At 38.7% G+C, this 25,954-nt stretch overlaps 3 protein-coding genes across 13 annotated transcripts in view; 1 reads left to right on the plus strand and 2 right to left on the minus strand.

Annotated features, from left to right (window-relative positions):
* Nucleotides 1-7,031, minus strand: part of LOC111245185 (uncharacterized) — a 10,562-nt gene extending 3,531 nt beyond the window's left edge. The window contains exons 1-9 of the mRNA XM_022793164.2: nt 6,845-7,031; nt 5,523-5,791; nt 5,119-5,322; nt 4,513-4,962; nt 3,210-3,419; nt 2,482-3,063; nt 2,185-2,349; nt 1,523-1,759; nt 229-413 (exon numbers count right to left, since the gene is read on the minus strand). Coding sequence (XP_022648899.1) covers nt 229-413; nt 1,523-1,759; nt 2,185-2,349; nt 2,482-3,063; nt 3,210-3,419; nt 4,513-4,962; nt 5,119-5,322; nt 5,523-5,791; nt 6,845-6,915 — 2,373 coding nt within the window. The 5' untranslated portion in view covers nt 6,916-7,031. The remainder of the gene's footprint in view (nt 1-228; nt 414-1,522; nt 1,760-2,184; nt 2,350-2,481; nt 3,064-3,209; nt 3,420-4,512; nt 4,963-5,118; nt 5,323-5,522; nt 5,792-6,844) is intronic.
* The window catches only part of LOC111244963 (uncharacterized), a 22,974-nt gene extending 8,117 nt beyond the window's left edge, over nt 1-14,857 (plus strand). Inside the window, exons 1-11 of one of the 11 annotated variants that reach the window (XM_086978809.1) lie at nt 7,157-7,324; nt 8,176-8,323; nt 9,255-9,364; nt 9,719-9,776; nt 9,924-9,991; nt 10,239-10,313; nt 10,624-10,724; nt 11,041-11,270; nt 11,960-12,192; nt 12,406-12,547; nt 12,848-14,857. In XM_086978809.1, the coding sequence (XP_086834935.1) occupies nt 8,252-8,323; nt 9,255-9,364; nt 9,719-9,776; nt 9,924-9,991; nt 10,239-10,313; nt 10,624-10,724; nt 11,041-11,270; nt 11,960-12,192; nt 12,406-12,547; nt 12,848-12,982 (1,224 nt within the window). In that variant the 5' untranslated portion in view covers nt 7,157-7,324; nt 8,176-8,251 and the 3' untranslated portion in view covers nt 12,983-14,857. Of the gene's footprint in view, nt 1-7,096; nt 7,325-7,644; nt 7,726-8,175; nt 8,324-8,374; nt 8,769-8,793; nt 8,912-9,254; nt 9,406-9,460; nt 9,537-9,718; nt 9,777-9,923; nt 9,992-10,238; nt 10,314-10,623; nt 10,725-11,040; nt 11,271-11,959; nt 12,193-12,333; nt 12,548-12,847 lie in introns of those variants that run through there. The other 10 variants (XM_086978810.1, XM_086978819.1, XM_086978816.1 and 7 more) reach the window with 10 other exon arrangements.
* Nucleotides 14,858-22,434: 7,577 nt separating this feature from the next.
* On the minus strand, nt 22,435-25,504 carry Cnep1r2 (CTD nuclear envelope phosphatase 1 regulatory subunit 2). The gene is made up of 3 exons (XM_022791245.2): nt 25,121-25,504; nt 24,258-24,365; nt 22,435-23,916 (listed from the first exon to the last, which is right to left on the minus strand). Exons 1-3 carry the CDS (start codon nt 25,146-25,148, stop codon nt 23,675-23,677), a joined length of 378 nt encoding a protein of 125 aa, XP_022646980.1. The 5' UTR covers nt 25,149-25,504; the 3' UTR covers nt 22,435-23,674.
* Nucleotides 25,505-25,954: the final 450 nt, after the last annotated feature.

Here is a 25,954-nt window from a genome sequence, read left to right on the forward strand (position 1 = left end):
CTATATGTTTATATAACGTCAGTGGTCAAATAAAAGATCTGTCCATGCAGACAGGCCAGCTTAAATTCCATCTACAATAAAATACAGTGCGATAATTGAGAATAATATTTTTAACTTCGAGAGATAAGCGAGTGGTTTTAGAAGATTTATACAGGAAATACTTTATGGCCATAAAAAAAGAATACTCAAAACCCTAGAACATTTTAGGACCGTATCGGACGTGCTTACCTGTGTCTTTCCGACGGGGATAAGCGTATCCTTATCCAGTTCATCTCGAATTGCTTTTTGCTGTTGCCGGTGTTTACCCAGCGCCTCTACAAGTTGCTCTAACTCGAGTGGGATTTTCTCATCCCTTACCGTAGCAGGCCTATCGGATACTGTTTGATCTTTGCTTGTGGCAGTAACGCTGGCAGCTAAAACACGTACCCAAGATACATACAAATGCATGACATGATTAGAAGTTTTCCGTTTCTTTGATTGAATGGGAAAGGACTAAAATTAGTTAACTGAATGAAAAATAACCTATCAACTTCAGATACAATCCTATCGAAGCTTACACAACTTGAACAGTACTATTCGGCCGTCTAAGGCTATTCAACGAGTTGAAAATTTCAATTAAGTTTTAAACAACAAACCGTTGAAAACGCTAAAAATCTACGTTAAATGGCAAACTAATGTTTTTCAAAGGTGGGAGCGCTAGCGGAATCCATCGAAAATTGGTTGAAATACTGGCAAGGAGGCCTTCACCGAAACAACAGAACATTATTGGCAAGATTACTTTAAAAACGAAAACCTGGAGGCAAAAAAAGGTCTTAAGTAAAATAAAGCACAGACAATGCACTTACTTTCTGCTCAATACAGGAATCCTGGAAACGTGTATAACACTATGGCAAAAAACTGATAATAAACCACAAAGAAGGTTCAATTCATATGGAAAAAGCGGAGCCCCTCTTATTTACAACTATTACATTGAAAAATCTGCCTAAAACACGCCGTCACCATAGACAAGAAACTTCGGTTATTGCAATAACTCGTTCTAAATGTAGTTACCGATCCTACGATTCTCAAACTACTAATTTGACTATACCAATAGCGTACCGTTGTACCGCCGAAATGTCGTTGCCCAGTGTTCTCATCAATTGCCAATGAATTCTATTACAGCATTGGTTATTGAGAAACAAAAAGTTAATAGCTGAATATTCATACTCAGTAATAAACAAACATTTCTAAACCTATACTTTTAATTCTCTCATAAAACTTAATTAATTTATAGATTCTAGAAAATCCTACAACACTTTCTCCGCTAGTGCCGTATAGTTATTATTTGAATTTTTATTTTGTAATATGTAGCATCATATGTGCATAGACAGCCTAACGTGTAACAATCTATGTGCTTAAATCACCTGCTGACAGCTTTCAATCGTAGTCGTCAGTGTTAGATCTGTATATCTATTTCTGATTGCAGCACCCAATATACCAACTGTACTGAATCCCAACTTGCGCTTTCCACCGTCCAACTCACCACCAGAAGTTGCTATGGTTGTTGCTGGCACTGTGCCTAAGGCCGTGCTAGTAGGGGCGGATGTACTAACAGTAGCAGCAGCAAGGCCTGATATGGTTCCTGTCGGAGTCCCAAAAATCGAAGGCGTTGCACTTACGGAAGTGGCACCACTTGCGACACTAGCCGTTTCTGCACTCGTCGGAGTTGCTGCCACTGCCGTCGTCGTCGTACTCGAGCACACCGTCGTCGTTGCAGCCCCTATTGACAAAACATAACAATAAGAATGAACATAGACACCTTTGAGAGAATGGTAAAAAGAGACTAATTTATGAAACTTGAACCCTGATAAAAATTTGAGCAAACGGAGTCTGAACAACTTCTACGATCAACTTCAACAATTCATTTTCGTTCACCTCATGTACGTAATATGGTAACAAAAGCCGATTTTAGTGAAACTACGTGGTCATATCTGATAATAGCTATTACCCAGATATCAGCTTGTTAAAGATAAAAATTTTTTTTTTAATTCTTAATCCTTGAGTTTGAAAAGTTTAATCGGTGCTCTTGCATCAAACTTTCGCATAATTCTACCACCAAATTAAAGCCAAATACACAGTCAGCTTCAGTAGCTTCATCTCCTTCCATATAACAGAGCCCATAATGTGCAATTAAAAAAAGATTACCAAAGGTGAAGGTTCTTAAAGCAGCTGTTGTTATTGGAGTAGCGGCAGGTGCGACAGTTGTCGTCGCAGACGTAGTCGTTGCTGCGACGGGTGCTGTTGGGACCCCAAATGTGAATCCGCTATACGTCGTGGCGGCTGCCGCGGTTGTAGTGATGGTTGCAGAAGCTAAGTAAAACCCATTATTATTATTACTAATTATCATTATTATTACTACTCTACTGTTTGTGCTCTTATACTTTTGTTCCCTTTTTTATTACTTATCGAGATCACAAATCTGTTTCACATTTAGAAGGTCACCTGTCGTTGTTGCCGTCAGGCCCGCAGGCGTAGTTGACGTTATAGCGGCACCAACGCGCAGACTGGGAGTAGAAGTGGTGGCAACCATCGCCGTAGAAGTCGCCAGTCCGCTAACCGCATTTGCTAGACCTACTCCGCCAAGTATTGAAGAGGCGGCAGTCGTAGCTGTTGTTCCGGCCGTGGGAGCAACGGTCGCGGCTGTCGTTGGTGTCCCAAAACCAGTGAAACTGGTAGTGAGTGTTGGTTTCGTCGTTACTGCGCCTAACCCAGTGCCGCCAAGCGCATTAGCTGAAGCTGCTGATGTTGTTGTCGGTGTGGCTGAATTAAGGCCGAACGACAGTGAACTAATAGTCGCAGAAGCAACAGCAGTGGTTGTCACAGTTGACGTTCCGAATGTGAAACCTCCGGCTGCAGGAACAGCCGGCGTCGTCGTGACTGTAGCAGTCGTCGCCTGGGCAGGCGTACTAAAAGAGAAACCAAGTGTGGGAGCGGTGGTAGTTGCTGATAGACCGAACATCCCTGTGGCTGTCGTTGTCGGAGCAGCTGGAGCATTGCTTACCTGCGGCTGCACAGGCGTATTGCCTGAATAAATAGGAGCATAATAAAGACAGGATAAGACAAGCTTATGCTGCCGGATTCTATGATGAGGCAGAGGTGTCGAAATTATTGAACGTAGGAAAGATATCCAATGAACACTACTAACAAACAAAAACTACGAAACCACGTACCGAATGAGAAACCGCCGGTAGCTGTAGCAGGTGCCGCGGCGGTGGTGCTAATAGCTGGCGTTGAAAAACCACCGAAAGACGAAAGGGATGCAGTCGTCATTGTACTCGGGGTGCCAAAGAAACCTGAGCTTATTCCTGTGGTCGCAGGAGCTGCTTGCCCAAATGAGAATGCAGTGGTTGTCGTGGGTGCTGCGCTGGCAGCCGGTTGCCCTACCATTGTCCGGATGTATAGAACAAGAAATAGACATCAAACGGATACTTCCAATAGAGTTGCGCATATATCTAGATAAGCTTCTTCACATTTCATTATGAAATAAAAAAGCTATATATTGAAATTTCATCTTTTGTTTGCTCTTGGACGGCTGCTAAGTGATTCTAATTAAGATTTTCTCTCAATCTAATTCACACAATTTAATGGCAATTTTAAAATAGGCTCTCACAAATTGTTCGCAAATTTGTACATTTACTAACGTATAAGCTTCGAGTCTATTTAAACACAACTCCAAATATAACAATAGAAGCAGTTTCAAAATCTTTTTTACCTTATTTATTGTTAACCACCGTACGGACTGTGTTTGACTAGGCGCCTATGGCACCTCCTAGTCGAATGTTCTATTCAACGGACGCGTTTACGATCTTTTTTTTACATGTGGGCTTCAACAAAAACTTTTTCAGCATAATCTTAATACGTCCTAGAAACGTGGCTTTTGGTTGTAACCTTGCGATATTAACAAAGAACAATTAAAACTAACACCAAAATTGCAGATGTCCGAAATTGATCTGAATTCAACTGCAACAAAGCCAGCTGTCCTTCTGGTATCTCATCATACAGTTATAAAAATACAATATAAAAATGTAAGACCAAAGCTCTGGAGCTAATTTTGAGATGTCCTGAAAATGAGACCATTTTACCTGAATATTATTTATAGACTATAGGATGGCATACAAGAATATAATACCTTGGCGAAGTTAACCGATTCTGCGCTGATAAAAAAAACTGAAGGGATCGGTTATTTAGTAACAGCTCCATTTAGCGCTTCAGTTGGTTCAACTTGTAGCTCATTTTATATCTAGGAGTGAGCGCCGCACGAAAATTCTACAAGCCTCTATAGTAAAATTTGCAGTATAGATATACTTGTCAAACATCCATTAGACACTGGAGATACTCGTGTCTAATGGATGTTTGAATTCTCATGTGAGCCCTTTCACTGTACCAACGTTAATCTAGCAGTTACAAAGTCACCACAGCTTACGTTACGTGATATGTACAAGTACAGGAGCTATGAGCAACTACAATACGCACCAAAACTGAGACCTGCCGGCGCCGCGGACACGGCCGGCGTAGCGGGAGACTGACCAAAGGAAAACCCACTTGGAGTAGGAGCAGTAGAAGCTGGTTGACCGAAATTCAGTGGTGTTGTCTGAGGGGCGCTGGTTGCGGTGGTGTTGCTTCCAAAGGAAAACGCGCTAGTCCCAGTGGTCTGGCCAAAGGCTGATGCACCTGTTGGCGCTGCTGATACCTGGGTCTGGCCGAATGCTGGGCTCTGACCAAATGCCGACATCGTTTGACCTGTGGGCTGACCAAAAGCTGTGGTTTGGACACCTGATGTTGCCGGTTGACCAAACGAAAAAGTCGATGAGGCCTGGCTTACCGGCTGCGCTACAGAGCCGAACGAGAAGTTCGGCTGCGTCGGAGCCGCCTGCTGTTGTAGAGTTTGTCCGAATGTAAAGGTCGGAGCGGCTGTTGTGCTGCCTGTGGCGACAAAACGGTCAGCACACGGGAGAAAATCAGTAAGAAACGTCAAATTAGATAAGTGCGTTAAATGCCTGGAACAGCTGCCAATTACTCCTTTCAGAATAGGCATGAGATAATCGGTGTATGACACTAGAGCAAAAACGATATATGTACCAAACGCTGGAGCAGTTGAAGCCGCAACACCCGGTGCGCCAAAAGCACTTGTTGTAGTCGATCCCCCGCCAAAGGTGAAGTTCGATGCGGTTCCGCTGGCTGGTGTCTGCTGCTGCTGTTGCGTCTGACCAAATCCGCCAAACGAGACCGCCGGTTGAGTACCAAATACCAAACTCGAGCCAAACGGTGAAGTCGCAGTTTGTCCTAAACGGCGGTAAATACACAGAAAGTATTCATAGCTCACTTTGAAATTATGCGGGACTTGTATTCTTATTTTCTATATATTAGATACAAGTTAAGCTTGAGTCGCAATACGGACCCCAAATTAGTGCGTCTGTAGCTTCACAAATTATCAATTTATCTGGGTTTTAGGTACCATGAGAACAACAAAGCTTCTTTCTTACCAAAACCAGGCGTTGAAGACTGCTGAGTAGGGGTCCCAAAAGTCGGCGCGCTAGGCAATTGACTGGATCCGAATGTGGGTGTCACAGTAGCTCCGCCAGGAGTTGAGAATGCGCCGAAGCCACCTGTTGTGGCAACAGCGCCCGTGGTGGACGGAGTACCGAACGGATTGGCGTTAGGAGCTGTTCCGGCGGTCGCCGACCCAAACGTGAAATTAGTGGAGGGTGCAGACACGGCAGGTTGGCCGAAGGCTGAACCAGCAGTACTTGTGCTTAATTTATTAATAGACACAAAAGTAAAAAATATTATTGTTTTAAATTTGCAATGCTCAGATTCGTCGAGGTTGTTCTGCTCATGAAGCATAAATGTATAACGTTGTAAGGTATAACAGGTACAAATTGCTTATTTTAATCATCGTTCACATTTATGAACCCCCCACATTATTATGATGAATAAATGGACCAATCAATAAAATAAAATAATAATTAATAAATGATCATTAAGGGCCAAAGTCTCAACGGCTATTTTTCAAATAAAAGTTACTTTCTAACTTTCCCAAAACGTATGTGTGTGTATATATACAAGTGTTGAACTATAATGATGCTGTGTATTTAGAACATATTTGGATGTTGTATATGTCATAAAAGATTCCAAAAAGTCTCCTTCGTGATATTGTGCTCTCTCTCTATTGTGAAATTCCCGAAATATTTTTCGGTTTCAAATTCCTTCGTCTTTCTTTAGTTGTCTGTCATAGTAACTTCTGTATTCCTGACATATATTATGTCACTGAACACTGGTTTTTGCCTCAGATGGTTACAAACATCATCTGGTGCAACTACCTATGGTGTTATCATAATCCAGCTTTATCGTGTCTATCATCCAACGAAGTTCTACTGTTGTTAACGTATTGTCGATTATTCATCCAAGTGGCTCGCCGTTTGCGGTTATAATTATTAGTAGATGACACCAAACGAAAAGATATTTCGAAGGAAGGTAGCTAGAAAAATGTGGCTATTTACAAAATAATTTCATAAAAAATTCACTTTATAAGCGATAAGAGTGTCGATTTTAAAGATATGATTGAATTATAATAAAAAAGATTTTTCTTTTACGTTACCGAATGGCTAGAAGAAAGCATGTCACGTCACAGCACGTACGGTGTCGGTACATTGTCTTCCCAGTTAACCCAATTTTCTTATAGTATTGGAATACATGATAAACGCTTATCGATGACAGTGCTTATTACCTCAAACCCGAAATGAGATATTCGCGGTAACTCCGCGCTTGTTAGGATGATACCTAGAATTTGGGCGCTTTCACTTACTTCGAGCCGAAAGAAAATCCAAAACCTCCACTGGCAGGCGGCTGTGAACCACCAAAATTAAACCCCGCCATCACCAGCTACTTCTGTCACCAAATATCAATGATGCGGAATTCGGCGTTGTCAAACCCGCAAATTTACACACTTCACCGCTTTACGCAATCGAACGAACAGAACATACACTGATGAGGTAACCCGCGTGCGCAAAACGAAAACAATGATGAATGAATCCATTTACCAGGTTTGGCGCGTAACGGGCGGCCCGGCAAAATTCGAATAGACACAAGGTGGAGCTATTGGCATAAACGCGCCGTCATACATTTCAACCTGAGACTTCTGTATGGAAGTAACAGTTCGCAACAAAAAAGAAAGCGACAAACTTAGCTATTCGCCAGATACATTTTCTAGATATATACTGTCCGTTTTTTTCCGTAGATAGTTCAGATTCACATAAATCATAGTTAATTATGAAGCGGAGATAAGGTATGTTACAAGTTCCTCATGAAAAGCTATTCTTGCGTCGTCTTCTATGCTTTTTATTTTCTGTTAAAGACGATGCCTGTGTATCATATTATATTTTGCCAGACCCACGTGATGTTCTTAGCATACAGTATAAAAACAGTAGCATATGTAGCGTACCACTAAACGATCCAACATAAATAATTCGATACATCGTCAGTATGTTACGAAAAATGTCAATTACTGTGAAATATAGAAAGGTTTGTTTATCTATAATTTAGAGATCATTTATCGACATGTTTATAAATAGAAGTATTAGTTCGACGGTACACACCGACATTCCGGATACTTTTATAACGATTTTGCTTTAGAGCATCATCACAGTCGTGCTTTTCACGTCATTTTAAAGTATCGAACTCCAACAGGTTTGTTACTTAAGAAAGTATATCTTCGAGAGAGATATCAATCAATAAATCTCCAAGAGAAGTTGTACGACTTAAGTATATATATGTTGCTGTTATATATATATATATAACAGCAGCCGTATGAATCCGGTACAAGCAGCCTCTTTATTTATCCCCATATTAGATATTTATCTTTATCCCGTCCGATTTCCGCCGCGTAATATTACTAATACGGTACTGAACACGCTGTAGCATAATTAAATGGTAGTCCTTGTTGGTTTCTCTTCACCAATAATTTATTGTTTTAGCTAAATAGCATTGGTCATCTCAACATACCTACCACTCTCACGAGCCAAGTCCAATTGATTAATTAGACTTCGAGATAATTTTGTATAATCAATTTTGTATAATTTATAGTGGTTGTAGTTCGATTGCGCAAGATCTTCATTATCGATTTTTGGATCGTTTTAGACAAGTATCAGTTCAAAGACACGTATAAATCTGGCCAGTTTACCTGCTTGATAGTCACAATTCGGTCGGAACCACCATGGCTAAGTTATACAAGTGGCTTGGCGTATTCGTAGCCAACGTTATCTCCTGGACAAGCGTCTATGTACAGGCGAGTGATTATTACATGGATACGTGAACCAGCTGTCCGATATTCTCATTTATCTATTTGTTAATTTCACTTTCCCGCCACATGTTGCGTCGTCAAAAGTCGTTGTGAAAGTCAAACTCATGACCCCTTACGACTATGAAAGAAATAATTAAATCACACACAACTGTTTTTCTGTGGTTAAGTGGAACTTCATCGATTTTCCGAGTGTTTAAAACCGTTAGCTGAACCTTCCTGTATATTTCAAAGGAAGTGGTGGCAATGTAAATGATGGCCACGTAAACCACCGTTCTAACTCTTGTTACGTTACGTTATGTTTTTCATCTGACAACAATTCTACCTAAACAGGAGAAAGTAGTTCTAATATCATAGAAGATGTCCCTCTTCGTACTTCTCATAAGCATAGTATATATAACCAGGTGCAATAACCAGCAGTACTGTGTAAACGGTAACTCTTTTAACTCTTTTTATTGAAAAAAAAAAACCCGATAATGTCCAAATGTTTATTTTTGCGAGTTTGCCGAGACGTTTGGTTGAGTTGTCACCGAGTCTTCGAACAATGTATTTCCCGACCATCACCGAACGCAATAAGTTAATTTTGAAACAACACCAACTGAGTAAATCCATTGGCAATTACGTTCTGCAACTAGTACAAACATTACTAGTTTTGAAAATTCAAATGTACAGTGAAATTTAATTTTTCATTAGTAATAACCGTAAAAAATAATGCCATATAGAAAACTATATTGCCGCTTTTACCGTATGTAGTCACCATGGCAGGACATTATGAGAAATGGCACCGTAGGACCCAATAATAATAAATGTGATCAATAACAATAGAATAAAAATGGTTTGAAAGATTTGATTTGCATTGTCTTATTTGTGTTGTAGTCCTTACGTATAGCACTATGGTCTTTTTTCTTAATTTTGCCAGGTGTCGCAGCTGTACAGTAACTACATGGAACGAAAAACGCTAGTCACGCAACAGGAAATACCCAACAAAGAACTCCAATTTCCGAGCGTTACGACCTGTGTCGACTTCTGGTAGAATTTAGGAATACTTAAGGCACTATAACGTGTAATTAGTTAAGTCGATCTAGGTATTCGTTTTGCATTTCATGAGAGTAGTAGTACGGCAGAGTCTCTTGAACTCTATTTCGTCACCCATCAATCCATATGTGTCAGGATGAAAAGTGTACTCACTGCTAAATTACGGGTATGTCTCTAGGATATATGTAGAGAATTTACCAAAGCTTTAAAATCGTCAATATAGGCTGAATAAAGGATCGTATCTATAATTTTTAGAGTGCAGAGGAAGTGTGAAGCAAGAGAATATTGGTAGAAAGACACTTTATAGAACACTATTCTAAAAGCAACGCGTTTCATCCTATATTTCAGGACAAACAAAACTCGCTTGTGTGAACTGTACCCCAAAAATTGCACAAAAAAGGCTATGGTAAGTTGAAAAGTATATGCACAAATGCCCGCGCAACTCAGATACGCAAGGAACTCACAGAACTTAACTGAAGATACGAAAACGTTCAATGCGGCGAACAATTCTTGCCTTATCTCTATAAGTTTTAATCAATTATGTCTTTTTCAGACAATCGTTATGTACGCCTTCTTTCAGCAAAGTATTCGGCCAGAGCTTCGCTCCGAGACTGCTTTCTCGTGCGTAATAGTGTTTATTTGTCTACTGAAATAAAAGCTCTAGTACTATCATAACAATCAATGGGGAATAGAAGTATCTTTATTTGAAGGCTACGCGGCGATAACTGCAAAGGAGACGTGATACCGTTAATATTAGCGGCATCGTTCGTTCTTTCTCGTCTCGTGTGTGCGCATTTATGTTAATATGAAGCCAGACTGCGATGCACGTATCTAACCTCACAATAATTGTTGACCATTTATATTACAGTCCGAACGAGCTGTATAGATGTCGCCTTTCATCGTGTGATCCTGAGTGTCACGAAACTGTGGACTGTACACCATTGTGAGACATTAATGATCGCGTCTAGCAGACCACTAACCCATAATAAAATGTTTGACAAAACCATTGATACGCATTGTTAAGTTCGAAAAGAGACTAACTGAGACTAGCTAATAAAAATCCAATATTCTGCTATAACAGATAGTATAATGCCAACATTTGCTTAGCTTAACCATAAAAATATTTCGCGTTGTATGCATTTTATTGTGATTTTATGAAGATCGCGTAAAGGAGGCTTACCTTTTTCATAATACGTTGAATAAGTATCTACTTTTATACGTGCAAAGTAACGAGGAAATGCTTGTTGTTTTAGTCTACAAATGACTACATTCAGACGCCCTCTGCAGATGTGCTACACGTTAGATATTCATCGCTATGGGCCACTGCTCAATTGTGGCCACCCTTCGACTTACGGTATGCTGTATTACATAACATGGCAATAAGCTAAGAATATTTGACTAGTTATTGTCCACGTATTCGTTTCAAACAGAGCAGCTTTTACAGGCACCGTCCCGTATCCTTTCACAAACTTAAAGGCAGACAACGGCAAAACAAGAATGATTACATCAGAGTTTTTCGGCCAATTTGACCTTGATTCATGCGGTGCCCTTCATATGCCCTTACAATTAAATCGTGTGTCAGCATTGAATAGCATTGATTTTTGCAAGCGCATTTTTCTACTTGACTTCTATCATGTTTGTACCCTTTTTTTTAATTACATCTTTTACAGAATTGGAGCTATTTGGACAGATGCGTCCAGAGCGTACTATGGAATTGGTCCGTACGGACCGTATACCCTTAATCGTCCTAGAAAGCGGTGTTGTTCCTATGACAGAGAGCGTTCAAATCGATCTTCGGAGAGGCTTTCGTCACACGATAGCTCTAAAACAGCAGGTGGTGGAGGGTGTGCCTCTTCCCTACAACTTCGCTTGTGTCGATTACAGGACAATGGGACCGCAGGTAGAAATATCACAACAGAACCTAACTTCCTGAACAAACATTAAGATAACTCGCATGTGCAGTTTTTCATAATTGACAGCAATATTATTGACCGTTGGTTATTTGATGCTGGATTGTAAAAGATAAACATATGCAATTAGTAACGTATGTTAACTTGTTTGGAAATATGTTCATGACAGCTTTACTTCACTAAGTCAGACAGCCTTTGAGTCAAATTCAGACGCACGCTTATACAAAAAAGTACTGAGAAACTTTTCTGCAAGTTGTGCACGCTCAGTTATATTACGTCAAATATTACAATTGATCATCCGTGAGCCAAGCCGTTTTAGCGGTGCTACGTCAAGTCGCAAAGACCTTTGTTTTTTACATGATGATAGAGCATAGAGTGAGTGAAGTAACATGATGCAATTAGCCTTTTACTGAAAAGCTCAAATTCTAAAAAATTATATTCTACATTCGGTACAGTGTTAAATCTTATTATCCATTTAATTCGAGCAGCGTTCTATTTAGTTTGACGAATAAGTGTTTATATTTTGTTTGGCTAAATAGGTGAGCAAATCCGTTTGAGAAGTGTCCGAAAATGGCATATAATGGATAGCTCAGTTTAAATAAAGCCTCTAATTGGTACAGATTGGGTATAATTAAGAGAAAGAGCATGAAGCGGGCATTTCTATTTACACTAATTGCAGGATTTCTTCAACGGCGGCATTCATACGATGGAGTCTTGCCTTCAAGAATGCGTCATTTCGGTCGAGCTAGAAATGTGCAATTGCTTGTCTTATGGCCATGAATTCATTGCGAACTATGCACCCCACTATACTATCTGCTCGGACGCCTCAAAGGGCATCGAATACTGTAGAGATCTCGTGGTCAAATCGTTAAAGTACAAACATTGTTTGGAGAAATGCCGCGCATCATGCCGGTAAGTAGAAGACAAGGTGTCCTTCTTTATTCCGATTAGCTTAGCCAAATCATATATATTATTAGGACGTCACTTAATGTCAACTAATCTTTCCAGTTCAGTGGTCACAATTTGCTGAATTTTATCCGCTTTTTTTTATAGAGCTGACGAATGGTAGGGGTTGTCTAAAACGTACAGGTCATATCCCAATGACAACTGTTTTTCGACCCGCAGCGAACTTCGGTACGATCTCCGTCTGGCAAGAATATCCGAGATGCGCGAGTTCCCACCACGACAACGGGATTTTTCATTTGAGGTCACGCTTAGGTTTGCCACCAACAGGGTTGAGCACCTGAAATATCATCCTTTTGTTACGGTACGCACTGACAGGTGGCCTCAAACATGAGTAGGGTGAAAACGTATTATTATTATTATACTTCTTAAACGAGACAAAGATGTCATTCAATAATCTATTCCAAGATTAGAACATACAATATTGCCACGAATTTCCGCTCTAAAGATATCAAACACCATATATACAGCATGTGTCACTGCAGATGGTTTCAAGTAAATTCAGCAAATATCATATACAGTTACGATTCAATTCATGTTGATTGAAATGCATCATTGTTGTTGTATAGCAGTAGCGGAAGCTATTTCTTTCTGCTTATTACAGTACGAGAGTGTCGTAGCGTGTCTTGGAGGGAGTTTTGGTGCGTGCATTGGCATACCGTTGGTGACCGTGGCTCTGCGGAGCATTGAGCCGATGCTCTCACTAATTAAGAGATTACGCCAAACGTTCAGCAAATAGTGAACATTCACCAAAAATTCGCTCGAATCGAGCGAAGGAAGCTGCAAGATTGATATTACGGCTTTTGTAACCTGTTTCATTGCTCCCCCAAAAAACTGGAGTTATCGCCTCTGTCGCTTTGTTGTTTACACAATGCAACATCTATTGTTTGATTAGAAGGGTTGTAACTTATCTACACTTGCTAAAATGGTTAGGTGACGGGGAGAAGCGTATAGCGGAAATGGGCACCGTCTGTGTTGTTCCCAGCGAAACCTTCTTTTTATGTTCATTTACCAGTCTACATTCATAATTGATTTTGGAGTAGAATTATATGTGAACGAAACACGAAATTGTTGTATACATAGTTCGCATTATCGTATTCTATTATATATTGCTTTCAACAGATCAGTAACAAGGAAGAACAACGAAAAACAAGAACTGCAGTTAGCAAATACATATGGTGTGTATATAGCCCATTAGTATCGAACAACCGTACTTAGGTGTGTACATACACGCACTTGAGGTAGTTTTTTTATTTTGTACGCTTTGTGTGATTTTTTATGTGGCTACAGTTTGCACATCGACCACTTTTAAGGGACAAGAAAAAGGGCTAGGCCATTTTCATTGTTAAATGCGAATCACACTTTTGTCGGTCAACCAGTCCGACCCTTACTGTGTTACGTTCTAACATTCTTGAATGAATTAGCTATTCACCTAGTCGCAGTTACTATATATATGTTTCATAATAAGCAAATGCGTAAAATTAGGTTTCATGATTTCTTTTATTAACCAAAACCTTTTTCGTGTCCGTATGAAGCCATACCTAGAAATTTACTCTTCTATTATATTTTACATATGTTTTAAACCAAGCTTTGGTAACTTAGATGGGTAATTTGCTCAAATAGCTTTTGTGGATCGTCGACTGAAAAACGCTGAAACAATTGCTTTGGCCCTGCGGACCCCCACAGGGTACAGGTGGGTCCGGTAAGTTTCGTGCCTATATACCTCTTAAAAGGCAATTAGATGGAGAAGACAGGCTGACCTGCTATAAGCTCTTTTGGAAGACTCTCTATAGAAAAGATTCTAAGCCGCCCCGTTCTGAGGTCTATGTACCCAATTCATTTGCGCGCATTTATAAAACGAAATAATAACTAAAATACAGTGGTTTGACATAATGCGCTCTAAAACCATTCTACATGTAGATATGAGCTTGCGGGTCTAAGGTAAGATAATTTTGTTAGGTATTCGCAATTTGTAAAATTATCAAGAACTAAATATTCACTCCAGAAATCCTACCATACGGAGTCAAAAAAGAAGTCAGTTTTTTTAGTGCAATTTCCTTATTTGTGACATTGGTAAATTCGCTTTGCAGATACATGCATTTGTAAACACAAGGTATATCATCTGTAAGACATATGCTAGAGTGACCGTCGCGTATAAGGGGCGTAACATGTTTCTTTTCAATCGAAACTAGCACAAAAATTAATGATTACATCGATACTTATTATCTAACAGCCACGATACGTTTATTACTTGGAGGTGAGGTCGGCTCATTAAACAACGAATGCTTTCATAATCTCTGGGTGAAAAACCTGTTCGTCGGCCTTGTAGCTCGCGGGCCTTCGTCGCCCACCGGCTAACGCCATACCGAAGAACTCAAACCTCTGTCTCGTGAGAATCTGAAATGTAATTCTGAACAAGCACCGATGTCGTTGGCAAACCATTTCTTCCACGATCTGAATATACAAAGACTGACTGGCTCGTTTAGTCGATATTCTAACGAACTTCGCAATCATATTTACGAGAATCACGAATTGAAAGAACACCTTGTCATCTCAGCATCCCTACATGTCTTCTTATTATAATAATAAACTAGTTTTTAGGATTATACCTACACATTATACAGATGCGTTACTTGAAACTACGAACTCAACTGCGTTTAACTGTTCTTATGTTTCTGTATGCTCTGAATATTATGGGAGAAAGTAATACTTTTGCATTTAACATTTGCTATGATCTTTTGACCGCCATGCTGATCTTAAAAAAAGAAGTATGCTTAATATAACGAATATTTATCTATTATTAATAATACTTTATTACATTAAAAAGTCGATTGACCTGGAGCTTGTTTTTCCGTAGGTGCAATATCAGCATACGTCAGTTGGCGTTGGTGTTTTTTCTTGGAGCTTCAAGGAGAATTTTATGAACGGACCTATTCTCGAGCATGTGCACCTCGTAGCAAATCTGATATACAAGTAGAAATCCTTTTTAGCTAAGTCAACCGGTGAATCACCCAGTCTTCATACAGCCACCACTGGGAACTGAATAGCGTTGTTCTACTGAAGACACTCTCTACCGAAAATTGTTTGGGGAGAATTAAACTCAATTATAGACATTGAAAAATTATCGCTTAAGGATACGATGGTCGACATGTTTAAATCTATGATTTGATAGCGCCTTTGTTGAGCCAATAGAAGCGTAAAAAATACTGAAACCACATTGATGTCCGTGGTTGGACGTACAACTGCCCCAAATCTCAGTGAAATATCGTCAGAGATCTGCGAACGAGCTTCGATCACTCGGATTCAAGTACTATTGAGTGGTTTAATTTGAGGTGCAACCTCGATGGGTACAAGATTTATGCTTCCTGGATTTGAATCAGAAAAGGCCACCAATCGTCCAACCTAGCGGGTTCAACTTAGTATAATAGAATAGAGATGCTGTGAGAAAAGAAGGACGCAATTTGAGTTAAAGCCTTCATTGGTGATCAATGTTGTATTCTGGTTTTGAATACCGATCGTAGGCGACGTACAAACAGGTTTTTGTGAGCTCTCTATAACTTGGACGGGTTTGCTAAACTGAATGTTAGCAGGGCTTTCTTGAGCTATTAGTATTGTACTTAAGGCCCTGATGGCTTCCGGGGTCGGTAGCAGCTGAACATTAGTGTCATATATGACTGCAGATTTCTGTGAAGCTTTAACAATCGTTATAGGATTTACAGTCTTAGCTTATTCTGCCTTACCAACAACTATGAGAGGGGCCGGCTTAGCTTGATGAAACGCCTCAGGCCATGCAAGATTTTCGACAGTGAAAGTCTTTCGGCCGATGACTTAACAGTCATAAGTTCGGAAACTTCCGGCAGGGTAGCATATATCTCGCAAATCAAGTTACATGTTGTTGGTTTGTGGTAGGAATTATCCGTAGAATCACTTGTAGTCCTTAGTCCGGCCTTATGGTTTGGCCAACTGCTCTCATCTTGGTCTTGCCTTATAGCTCGGCATTTAGTTCATTGTTATGGTAATTTGAAAAATACAGAGGCGTGGTCTTCGTTATAATATAGAAAAAAGTACATTTTGTAAGTAACTTTTTTTACTTGTAAATTTACAGAATAAACTAAAGAAGTGTGATAACTGTTAATAACTATCGATGTTAGGCCAATTCAGACTTCAGAGTAAATTGAATAAAACTGTCAAAATTACAGCTGATCTTAGAGTAAAAAGACGTTGATTCTACTTAGTGTAAGCAGTGGTCCAACTTAGTGGAATTTAACTTATTCCCTCAAAGGCTTTCCTAGCAACTGCGGCTTTGTAGGCTTGTGAGTTTGATGTGAAACCTTATCCGGATGCTACAGTCGAATCACATCTTTTGTTCCCTAATGGACAAACACAAGAATTCACTTGAGAATTTTGATGTTAAAGTAAGCTTAAAGGAAACTGCGTATAGGTTTGTAAAATTGTTGACTTCTAATCATTCTCACGGTAATATTCTCCAATTACAAGATCGGTCACCTGATTATTTTTTGACCAAGCTCATCCAGCCTTTTATTAGTAAAGGTAGTTTAGCTTTCAGAATTGATGTTGTAGATAAACACGTTCTGGATCGCCTTAAAAGCTTTTCTACACTCGTCGCCACCTCTGAAGCCATAATAGTAACTGGATTTGTTTTGGCTGAGCCGAAAGTCTCTTAAGTTCTGTTCGTTCGGAAAGAAGATGCCAACACAAAACTCACTACAGTGAGACAGTTGCTTCTTACTGAAGGAGTTTATGAAAAATTATTAGTATACTGACGAAAATTATCACATGCCTCCTCAAGTGCATATGCTAAGCGAGAAGCTATGTAACGTTACAAGCAGTCCTTGTAAGCTATCGCGTACAATTCTGAAGGCCCAACATGCTTCTGTTTATCTGATGCACGTCTCAGCTAATCCATCCTGAGGCTGTCAATTTTTATTAAAAAAAAAAGGTAACGTGTTACGACTGCAACATAAGTCGGTGGAAAACTTATAGCTTAGAAAAAATAATATCACTTTATAGCTTTATTTCAGCTTTACTAGACAAGCATGAAATCATCATCTGATATCTGAAATATGTAGACTTGGAAATTATTTAGAGGCAAATTTTACTACATTCCGATGTTTCAGAGCGAAATAGAAGAATCGTCATGAATGACCAGAACCCAGCACTTTAGCTAATCATTATGAAGTTGATTGACCGAGAGATACATGGACGAGGGATACATCCTTGAACGTGCGATCTGTCCTAACGCAATACGACATAATGGTTGCGAAGATGAGGGCAATTCCCTACATTCTCTGTATGCGACAAGTTTCCGCGCACCAGTGAGCTGTTCACAAACGAATTTTCTTCTAAACTAAGGCGGGGTTGTACAATTTGTCATTTCAAAAACGCTTTGATCTACCCATATACTTATATCTTTTTAAGTTTTATAACCAATTTTGAAATACTGCATATCTAAACGTTATATAATACGTTAGTAATAACGATATAGGTTTTTCGTATCACCTAAAAACACGGCATTCTATGCAGTATTGTTTCTACATAGGTATTGTATACTACAATACTTTTTTCCCACCGGAGAGCCACACAACGAAAGAGACCGAAAGAGAGTGTAAGGATACCTACCTATTACTAGGACATTGGTTTGATTCACTCGGCAACTTGCCGTTTCTGTTTTTCTCACACGGAAACAGATCAAATCAATATAAAAAAAATAAACACAAAAATAACAGTAACAACAACAGAATTCTGTTGTAAGAAGATCTGTCTTGCTTACTGCAGATAGGTAATCGATTAGGTGCGGAATTATAGAACGGATCTAGATTAATTCGATGCTAGTCAATTCACTCATATATTAATATCAATAATGTCCGTATCTTATCTCCTTGTTGTCTTCATTACGCCTGTCATTATTAGCAGAGTGAGACTGATGCGACAAGATTTCAGCAACATTTATCTTCTGCTATCTGCACCGCAAGTGCGTACACGTATCGACATGTCTAGATAAGCATTATGCCAACATCAGCGTCAGCTACGTTTTACTTAATCTTTACTGGTTAGATTGCTATCGAAATGTTGCCTTCCTGTACATTACTTACTTTTTATGGATCATCCTGCAATGTCAAATAACCTTCGCTGTCGTTGTGGCTTGAATTGGATTAGTAGTATATGGAGAAGAACACTACCAAAGGGGTAACATTTTGTAGAAAGATGGCCCTAAAACCATCTCAAATCTATGGAATTCTCTAGTGTTTTCGTCGCCGTGCCTAATAAAAGCGATTTTATTAGATAATTAGTTGTTTATAGAAAAGAACAAGCAACGACTTCTCCTGCTACTAATTTTGTTGCTCTTGATGTTATAGCCTACTACGGACCGATCTGTAGTTAAATTGACGATTCTATTCATGACTCTGGTGCGATATCGCGGCCGTTAGGCATCTTTTGCTGGAAATGGTCAAGCGATGGGTGTTATTGGGTCATTAGCGATCAAGTACATCATATCTGGCTGTGACGTGATAATTACTAAGCGTTATGACAGCAATGAAGCATATGTTATTTTGCTGCACAGAAAAATCATTATTTACGCAATGATATTGGTGAACATTGATACATTACGCATATAAACGGTTCCAGATAATGGCGTTGTAACTGGGTGGTTACGATGCCTCCTATTAATGAGACGTCTAATCAAGGAGGTCATTAGACATGATATTCAGGTACTGTGAAGCATAGTTTCTAACAGTAAGGCCCTTCTAAGGGATTCGGTATGCTGTTGAGGAAGTGGGAACTATGTACATGTACCCAGATAGTTACTGGCCGATATTATGTTATTATACCTTCCTTTTCTTTTTTATCTATAAATACGCTTGTGAAAAGACGTGAACCTACCAAGTTTTGAAAGGATACATAATGTGGCCCTTGGTTCCTCACGTTGTAGGTTACATTTGTATTGTATGAAAGAAGATCAGTAATTAATACTGAAATAATAGCTGTATTACTTTGCCTCCATGACTCACCCATCCAATGACAAGTCGTGTCTTTGTTGACTGCTTCAACCGTCCTTTTAGGTTACCTACGAATGCTTTGATTCCTCAGGATCCCGGTGTATTAAACTCAAGTCGAAGCTTTAATTGTTTATATATATATATATGTATATATATATATATGTATATGTATATATATATATATGTATATGTATATATATATATATCCGTGTTAAAACGTAATAATATTATCATATTAAAACGCATGGCTTCAACTGTTTTAGTATATACAAGATATATCTAAAAAAAACTCGAGTGATTTCAATTGGTACCTTCTTACAGAAACACGGGTATATCATATAACCTTAACTGGGTTAACATTATAAAATTACATCACTCAGTCCCAACAATGATATTGTGTAAAACATTTAATACGATATGCAATGATAGGGCTACTGACGTGCATCAGTTGTAGAACAAAACGTCAGCTTGCGCGTCGCAAGTGTTTAATCAGTCTATTCCAGAAGGGGGCCTTGAGACAATCTGGGCTATCAGGTGACAGCCTATTAGTTCCTTATGACCCATATACCGAGGTATCTGACCCAGCATATATGCACGTAAGCACAAAAACGCAACCGATCAGGATACTGACATTCGCAATACTAGAAAGCCAATTGGAAACAGCAGCTGTTGATATCTTTGCTGCGCGTAGATCTGCTTGTGTATAAATAGTCACAAAGAAGTTTATCTCGTCTTCTCGATCATCGTACGTGATAGCATTATTTAACTAGGTATTGTGTCAGCTACTGCCTGGCCGACAATAGTGCGCATTATGAAGCAGAAGGCGAAACAGTAGTTGTTAATGCCTGCTCTGCAATTGACATCGGATGTCCCAGGCAAACCTCAATTATTACCGTATTAGGGATCGTTTAGGATTCAACAAGTGATAATCTTCATAGATAATTAGGTGTTAATCTGTATCGAAAGATACCTTTACCATCTGTATAGGTTTTGTTTTGTTATAATACCTTGTTGTAAACCGAAATGTTATATTGTAATTTTTTGTTTATTGTTGTAAATTGTTTGTTCTCCTTTTTGTCTGATCCAAAAATCTCCTACGGCTCTAATATGCGATTGCAATATATGGGCCAGTCTAAGAAATTTCTTTGATTAAAAGATAGCTTCACTAAACCTTTTATGCATATAGCGGCGTTCATTGAGCATAATGGACATATACCAGTTCATCAGTCTAAAATATTCATAGTTCATCTATCTAAAATAAAAGACATCGGTGCTAATAGAAACTGGCTTAAAAGAGCATGCCATCATTAAGTGTTAAGTGGATACAACATGAGATTCAGGAGCATAATTGACGCTTGATGCTTTTTAAAATGGTTTTTAATATTGCTTCACTGCAGAGTCATTATACACTTGATCACCATAATATCATTGTAGTTCTTATTCGTAATTTATTCGAAATACTTCTCTACCGTACCGTAGGCAGTCTTGGTTGTTACGAGGATATAGGAGTTATGTGCTAATCCCAAAAAATAAAACAATAACGACATTGGCAATTTATGTCAGCGTTTGCAACATCCTCTCAAGGATCCTGACTTACATATCCCTTAATTGATAACTATCAGAAAGGAGTTTTGTTAACATATACTAAATGAAGTACCGTTATTTAGTGAACAACGTCGTATTGTTAGCACGCGCATATACAGACACCCTCTACTACATAATCTCGTTGTTTATGTTGCTGTCTCTAATATCATCAATCCATAAAACTGCATCACAGTAATTCATGTTATTGAAAAAAAATCAACAAAACGTCGCGCATAATTTAAAACCTGCACAAAATTCCCATAGATAAAAATATAGCAATTGCCATAAACAGGAACAAGGAAAAGAAAAAGAAAGGCTTAGCAGATCTTGATACGAACCAAGGGCGACCTGTACGAGATCTAATTATAGACAACAGACCGAGAATTCTTTTTTGTAATTTGCCGATAGGTTCATTGCCGACTTTCTTTTAACCACACAGATATGCTTCAGTCAAATTAGAGTATACCTGGTAGTCGCATTTACATTTCCTAAGCTTTTAAGCAAGCACCTATGAGCGCAAGTCTGTTCTGCCGTTTATCATTGGTACTCGAGCAGATTTTGGTGTTTCTTTTCCATGTGTGGAGCGTTAGCTTATGCCATTCCGGTGCCCGCGCCTCGGGTTCTATACTGTGCATTGCCTAAAATTTAATTTTTTGATGGTAGTTGGCATATTCTCAGAAGATTTTCGATAATAAACCCACCGGATGACAAAAGACGCTTTATTGAGGTACCTAAAATAGCGCGTTAAATTTTGTTATGAAGTTTGGCAGCTGGGCGATTTCAGAGTAAATACTAACTAGCTTATTAGCAGCTACATTGCTGTAAATAAATTGTGCATGAAGTGTTTTCTCTATATATTTTGAGATAATTTTATAGTAATTATTTATCTTATACGTAATAATATCAAAATACAACAAAATAATAGCTAATAAGTGCAACAAACGAATAAAAATTATGAAAGTTTGCGCATACGTTTAAAATCACTAAATTATGCATGTTCAGCAGTTTATTTCTAAACTCCATCCATATATCATTAGATAGTGACCTTAATTTATCTCAATTTAAATTATAAATAATGGGTAATTTTTTAATAATGCAGAGTTGTTGGAGCTCGAACTTCAGCTTCTGTAGCCAGTATCGCTCAATAGTTGATTACCTTTGTCTCTCAAAATAAAGCATGCAAGCATAATGCTTTCCCTCATCTAAGCATTATGATGCTAATTAGTGTGGCGGACGAGAACGGACTAGCAGTTTGATTGAGAAGATTGTTGTTGACATTACTTGGCGTTTATGGATTACCAAATAATTCAAAAATTGTTGAAGGGAATTTTTCAAGAGTATAATTGAGAGCAGTTTATGAGGCCTGTCAAACTGAAAAATCGTTATAAAGGGTCTTTGCTCAATAATGATAGCTATCAATACCGACTTTTAAAGACTTCAACGGCCGGCCGGCTCACGTTTCACGGTTGTATATTTTCCTCATTTCATTTCCATGTAGAATCTAAAAAACACAACTAGTAATTACCTTCTTAGTGTCCTCGTAGTTTTTTAATAACCAAGAAATATGAAATTACAGGATTACCTAATATTTTTTGGCTGAACAAAAAGGACTTTATTTTTCATTTCATTCTTTTCCATCCCATTTGAGCGTTGCTATGATTACTGTGTGGTATTGCCCGAAACGTTCTGCGGTAAAGAATTTCAAGTTAATTCAATTTACAGTGTCAAAATAGCTTTTTGTACCATACAAGCGATAGTAAAGATCTCTTGATTCGTGCAACATTACTGTTGAGGAAATCTAATAGTTCTATAGCTTACCTCATCACTTCAGGTAATTGCCACGCCTTATTAATTAACTGTGTTCGCTTGAACCACTTAAATTAGCGGTTTAAGTATGTTGTAACTAAATAATTTACTGTTAGGTTCACAATGAATCATATATGGCCAGTACCCGTATTTTCTCTTGTATATCACAAACATCAGCTTCATGCTTAGCATAACAAATATTACATAACATTATTATATATATTATATTAACAAATATTGCGCTCCCTATAGCAGAATTTCAAAGATTGCTTCCTTGTCTTCAGGAAACTTAATGCCCTTTTCTTTAAACTTCTTTTTCAGAATTCTTCTCTTGCCTGTCCGCTATATGATCGGTAATATCCATATGCTATATACTGTTACGGGTGCAAGTACAACAAGAATCAATCGTTCGCTCCTTGGAGTCAGGCAAATATCAGCCGACCGCTCAATGCAATTTTATCACAGATGGAGAGATAGAAAGGAAACGCTGAATATGTTTACGTTTTTATTTTTTCCTGTCTTTCTATTAATGTTACTGATCTCTCTGACAAATTCTTTCGCCTCCAATATTTACTTAATGTGGAGTAGAGATATGAAAATTGTTAAATTAAAATTTTGCTTCTGGTTGCCTTTTCCCGAAGGCTCCAAACTGCATAGCTACGTTATCAAATAAACATGCCAAGGACTGTACGGAATTGCGGCTTTCACCATAATCGTGGGTTCGTTCCTCCCTTAATTTCTATTTCCTTTTTTCACGAAAATAGCACACCGATTATCAGCCGCTCGTTCACTGTTCCTGGACATGCTACAATATACTTGGGTAATATGCGGGCCCATACTTTTCTGAGTCGTTGGTTTTTCCTGTATTTACATCGTTCGTTCGTTTAAAAGGAAAGTTCAATATGCATTTCTTAAAATACTTTTTATGTGTTTATCAGGTTAGGTATTGTACAGTTTTTTTAACAGCTGTGAACAAGTTAAGCAGCACATGGGTGCACTGTAGGTGTACGAAATGCTGGAGCTCACTGTTGAGGACGGGGCTTGAGTATGAGTCTTCCTGTATCGTCACAGTTCATATTAAATTCCTCGAGAACGTTGCGTGCTCGCTGGATTATAATGGCCGGCATCACGACGCGCCGGTGAACGCCGCATGCAAATAACGCCATTAACGTTATTACTGATAAGGAAAAGAACCAGTGGCTATGAAGCGAAGCTGACAGCGAAACCCGCGACGTTTCGGGATCGAATAGCCACATATTTGCACCTGGAAACAAAACAAGATCAAAGTTACAATGGAGAAGAACATACTAGCAGAGTTTCTAATGTAGTCGTGCGGGTTTAACAAAATTACTTATCATTTAGAGATAAGAATATATGAATTTCTTTATTAGGAAAGAAATGTTTATATTAAATGTATCAATTCTGACTTATATAAGTGAGTGTTAGTTGAGCGTTTGGGTTGTCTTTTATTTTATACAATGATTCCTAACGGAATTGTATTATAATAAGAACTGCACGAGTAAAAAATTTGAAACGATGTATTCTGTAAACCTATTATTTTTACTGTCGGCATGTCAAAAAAATTTCAGCTTATCATTTACTCACCAGAAACAACACACAAAACAACAAAGGCCAGCAAAGCTCTCCATTGCGTTGTTGGAGGCTGAAGGAACTGAACGATTTCGGTCAGACGGCGCTCGAACGCCTTCAAATCTGCAATCATACACAGGAATAGTTCACTAAAAACTATAGAAAAGTCATCTGACGTTCAAGTTGTCAATTGTAGGTGCAGTATTAAGGACTATCTTTGAGGTAGATGTAAATTATAGGACTCTTTAAGCAAAAAATTTACAGCTCCGTTCAATAATAAAACAATTAAAAAAATGTAACCAAGGGTCATTGGTTTATCTCATTAGAAAAGTATTAAATAGTACCACTTGGGTGCCCAAAAAGAAGTTTACGAATTCTAAGATATAACTACAATTAGTTCAAGAGATAAATGTGAAAGCATTTTCTTACACACTGAAACATTTTACCGTAAAACTTTATTAGACCAAGCTCATAATTTATAGCAGAATAGGCATCGGTATAATTGAAACGTCCTGAAACCATCTACAATGAAACAAGCACTGCATGCCAGACCTCAACAACAGACGTTCGAAAAGAAACTTTCCTTTTTTTTCGTAGTTAAAACGATTTGACAGACCTGTATCAAAATCTTTGCTATTATAAATACTTCACGCATTTTTGTGTGACTCAGAAAATAAACAATTTTTATTTTTATTTAAATATCGACAAAAATTAATTGAAGAGGAACTGTTAGATTCATTCCTAAAATTATTGAAAATGTAACTGTACAAATAAACAGCAGTATTTCATTATCAACCCACTACAGACCAATCTTGCACAATCGCATGCAGGATATAAGACTAGTTCCACGATCACGGTTTCGGTGATTTCAGGCTTACCTTCACAGGCTGTCTGTTCTAAAGTCATGGTCGTTCTTCACGAATCCCCAAAATGTGCTAATCAAGACCAACTTCATTCAAAGCACTTTAGAGCAGCACTAGTCACTGCTTATTTCCCTTTGGTGTTCGGTGGCGCCATAATGAGCAACTTCCAAAAAACGCCACAATCTTTTTTCCTTTAAATTGATTCGTGACCAGTGTTTTTCAATCAGCAGAGCCAGAACGCGAATACTTGTCGAAGACTCCTCTCCCTTTGTTTATTTCTCATTGTCAGCGGTTTGCGTACGATCTCGTTATCAATGGCTGGCATAACCTGGACACCTGCGTGAACATGCACACAGACACCCAGAAACGAGCGCTGCTCCATTCCACGTTCAGCTCAAGCAGACGGATAGCTAACGCCGCAGATTGAGCGACATTGTCCTATTCTCGCAGGTAGCCATAGAAGCTTCCCTTAGCAACGCGCACGATGTTATGGTTTTCTTAACTGTGACCAAAGCGGCAGAAGTTAGCTGGGCTATTTCTTAATTGCCTCATTTAATATCGTTGTGGTGAGGAAAATTACAAATAAAGAATAGTACGTAGGCAATCGAGTAGACAAAGAATCCTCTATAGTTGCTTGGTTTGAGACGTCGCCAATAAGCGCAATTTCGGGTGCTCTACGTGCACAGTACAGCTGCATAGAAATGCGTCAAATAATTGTATCATACTACCTTTCTCGGCTGTTGCCGGTTTGTCAGGATTGTGGTTTCATGAAATTTAGAGTAAAGAAAACTATATAAATTGCTCCGTCTTTTATATATACGCTTTTCTTGTTACTACTCCTTTTCCATA

Source organism: Varroa destructor, unplaced genomic scaffold (assembly GCF_002443255.2).
Source record: "Varroa destructor unplaced genomic scaffold, Vdes_3.0 BEIS01000002.1, whole genome shotgun sequence".
Taxonomy (NCBI): domain Eukaryota; kingdom Metazoa; phylum Arthropoda; class Arachnida; order Mesostigmata; family Varroidae; genus Varroa; species Varroa destructor.

Excerpts from the sequence above, each read along its gene's own strand:
- Cnep1r2 (XM_022791245.2), bottom strand. The coding sequence starts at position 25,148 with ATGACTTTAGAACAGACAGCCTGTGAAG. Across the intron at positions 24,366-25,120 it reads AGAACAGACAGCCTGTGAAG|ATTTGAAGGCGTTCGAGCGC; the intron begins GTAAGCCTGAAA and ends GTATGATTGCAG. Across the intron at positions 23,917-24,257 it reads TGTTTTGTGTGTTGTTTCTG|GTGCAAATATGTGGCTATTC; the intron begins GTGAGTAAATGA and ends TTTTGTTTCCAG.